General features: G+C 56.5%; 1 protein-coding gene across 5 annotated transcripts in view; it reads right to left on the bottom strand.

Annotated features, from left to right (window-relative positions):
• The window catches only part of Miga2 (mitoguardin 2), a 22,928-nt gene that overhangs the window by 6,545 nt on the left and 13,487 nt on the right, over positions 1-2,896 (bottom strand). For all 5 annotated transcript variants that reach the window (XR_003843473.1, XM_029536570.1, XM_029536569.1 and 2 more), the window contains exons 8-11: positions 2,590-2,690; positions 1,987-2,102; positions 1,551-1,623; positions 1,329-1,415 (exon numbers count right to left, since the gene is read on the bottom strand). Coding sequence is in view for 4 of the 5 variants with exons in the window: in XM_029536570.1 (XP_029392430.1) it covers positions 1,329-1,415; positions 1,551-1,623; positions 1,987-2,102; positions 2,590-2,690 (377 nt within the window). In the remaining variant the exon portion in view is untranslated. The remainder of the gene's footprint in view (positions 1-1,328; positions 1,416-1,550; positions 1,624-1,986; positions 2,103-2,589; positions 2,691-2,896) is intronic.

The following is a 2,896-nucleotide window of genomic DNA, read 5'->3' as shown; positions in this document are numbered from 1 at the left end:
AAAAAAAGAGACTGGCTCCAATTCATTAACCTAAGCACTGGCAGGTTATAAATATGAAACTTATGCAAGCTCTTCCGCAAGCCAAGAGCAAGGGAGCCGTGAAAAGCGACAAAAGGTCAGGATTACAGAAACCCAGTATGAGCCAAGACATGTGGACAGACTCCTATGCTGCCAATAAGGACCTGAAGTGAAGGTCCTCAAAACATCCTTCTGCCAGGCCCCGCAACAGGGCCTCACAGGTCCCAGACAGGACCCACCGCAGCCCGCCCGCCTGCCCACAAGGTGAAGTACTTGGCTGTTACTACCAGGGCAGCACACTGCCAAGGGAAGGTGGATGTGCTGCCCTGAGATACCACTGGGCAGAAACTGCAAGCTGTTTGCACAGCAGCACAGGCAGGGAGGTGGGCAGTGACACCCATGGTCAGAGTGTCCATAGAGCAGAGCACTTGGGACTCCAGCAAGGGTCGCCATGGACAGATGCAGGGGACCCTTCTGCAGTCTGCATTTGTTTGCTTATTTTATTTTTCAAGACAGGGTTTCTCTGTGTAGCCCTGGCTATCCTCAAACTCAAGTCTGAAGATCAGGCTGGCCCTGAACTCACAGCTCTGCCTGCCTAAGGGAAACCCCACTACCACTTGACTTGAGGTTTGTGTTTCATTATTAGCCAGTTTTACAAAGCTAGACTGCTGGAATCACCAAGTAAGAAAGAGTTCACATCTCTAGTTTTCCAAGTTGGAGCAGGAGCCGGGGATCCACAAGCCTTTCGCAGCGCCAATGGCTCTAGGATGATGCCAGGACTCCTGCACTTGGTTTAAAGTGTTTGTACATGTGTGCAGGCCAGAAGGAAAAATCAGAAGATGTTCCTCAGGCAGGGTCTCTCACTGTGGCTGGGGGCTCACCAATCAGACTGACTGGCTGTGGATCGGCCATTCCGCCTCCACCACACTAGCAGTAAACATACTCTGGCACACGTGACTTCTTCACAGATGGGTTCTAAATTCAGGTCCTCAGGCTTACAGACAGCACTTGACCAGCCGAGCCATCTTCACAGCCCTAGCCCTGTGTGAATTATCACTGTGTTGGTGTGCATGATGAGTGTGGACACATCCCTGCCACAGCTGCCGTGGAGGAGCTCTGGGGGCTCGGCTCTCTCTTTTCACAATGCGTTTGGGGATCTTATTCAGGGCACCAGTCCTGTACCCACTGAGCCAGCTCATAGGCCCAAGGTTTTTGTGTTAAAGACCCAGTCAATAGTCGACAAAGCAAACCAAATACCCAGCCTGAAGTAAGGTTCTGGAGGGAGACCTGAAGCGCCCCACCCCAGCTACCTTCTCAGCCTTGGTCATTAGGCCCGTCACCATCTGCCGGCCGACCTCCCCGAAGAAGACCTGGTTGCTTCTTTCTTCTAGAAGCCCCTGAGGAAAGAAGGGGGTGAGGAGCAGTCTCCCAGAGCCAGTGGAGAGGGCAGAGTTACGGCCGGGCACGGGGTGGCCCCGTGCTGGGCAGGCCCAACACCCTCCCTCCCTCGGTGGTCCTTGCACCATACCCACCTCAAAGGCCTGCCGCACACAATGCAGCTTGGCTAGGAAGTCTTGGTCACTGTAGCAGCCCAGCAGCTCTGTCCTGAGGAGAGGGACAGAGAGTGTCACGCCACCTGGTCCTACCTAGCACAGACCCAGTGGAGGGTAGGGTGGACCTTGGGTGAGGAGGGGACCAAGGTCCAACCTGGCCCTGCCTCAACCTAGCAGTGTGACCTCAAGCTGGTGCCAGCCTCCCTCTATCCTTCAACCTCTCCTCACCCAAAGGCAGAGGCTGGCTGGCTGTTCTTTGGGGCAACATTGTCCCTCTGGACCCGGCCACAGGTGGCAGTCATGGCTATAGTACCTGGACTAACACCTCACCTCCTTTGGTCACAACCAGCATCACTGTGCACCTCTACCCCTCCTCCCTGGGGCTGGAGCCCCGCCCCCAGCCCCCCCCCCTCACCTGAGTGTTCGGCAAGGGACTTTCCCTTCCTTCACCAGCTGCAGAGCCTCCTCATAGGCAGCAGCAGGCCTGGAGAGAGGAAGCGGGTACTCGCCGATCTGCAGGGACTCAAAGATCTGGGAAAGGGCCAAGGAGGCCAGTGAGCATCGCCCCCCAGAGGCCAGAGCTCTGGGCCCCAGCAACAGGAGCCATCCTAGGTACCTGCCTTTGGCCCATCATGAAGATACCATAAGCACACTGGCCCATGAGACAGGAGGCCTAGGTTCATGTCCAGCCCTGACCTCAGCTCCTCTACTGCTGGGATCTCTTCCCAAAGGGAACATCTGCTGGACACATGCTCCCATCTTCCTGTCGCAAGCACAGATACCATGCCCCCTGCCCCAGCCTGGTGGCAGACTAATGCTAACCAAAGGGAGGGGGCGGATGTCTGCCCGACCGTGTAGATCTATAACCCGGGCTTCTCAGGCCTCCCTGACCTGGGAACTTCAGAGTATCTGGAAAGCAGGGCTTCATTCCCACCCAAGAAGATAACCTTATTCCCCCAACAACCCAGTCCTGGCCCAGAGGACCCGGACCCCCAACTTGGTCTCCCAACCTATTTACCTCAGTGGCTGAGAAAAAGGAGTCTTCGGAGGTCAGGCTGTCCTCATCGTCAGCTCGCAGTCGCAGTGAGCCCTCAGTCAGGGGCAGCATTAGGGTCCTCTCTGGAAGGGAGTAAGACACCGTGGCACTGACAGGAACCGGGCACACAGCACTGACAGGAACCCGGCACACAGCACTGACAGGAACCGGGCACACAGCACTGACAGGAACCGGGCACACAGCACTGACAGGAACCGGGCACATAGCACTGACAGGAACCGGGCACACAGCGCTGACAGGAACCCGGCACACAGCGCTGACAGGAACC

Source organism: Mus pahari, chromosome 3, assembly GCF_900095145.1.
Source record: "Mus pahari chromosome 3, PAHARI_EIJ_v1.1, whole genome shotgun sequence".
NCBI classification, from domain to species: domain Eukaryota; kingdom Metazoa; phylum Chordata; class Mammalia; order Rodentia; family Muridae; genus Mus; species Mus pahari.
The sequence above is the reverse complement of the archived record's forward strand: the minus strand, read 5'-3'. Positions and strand labels throughout refer to the sequence as shown.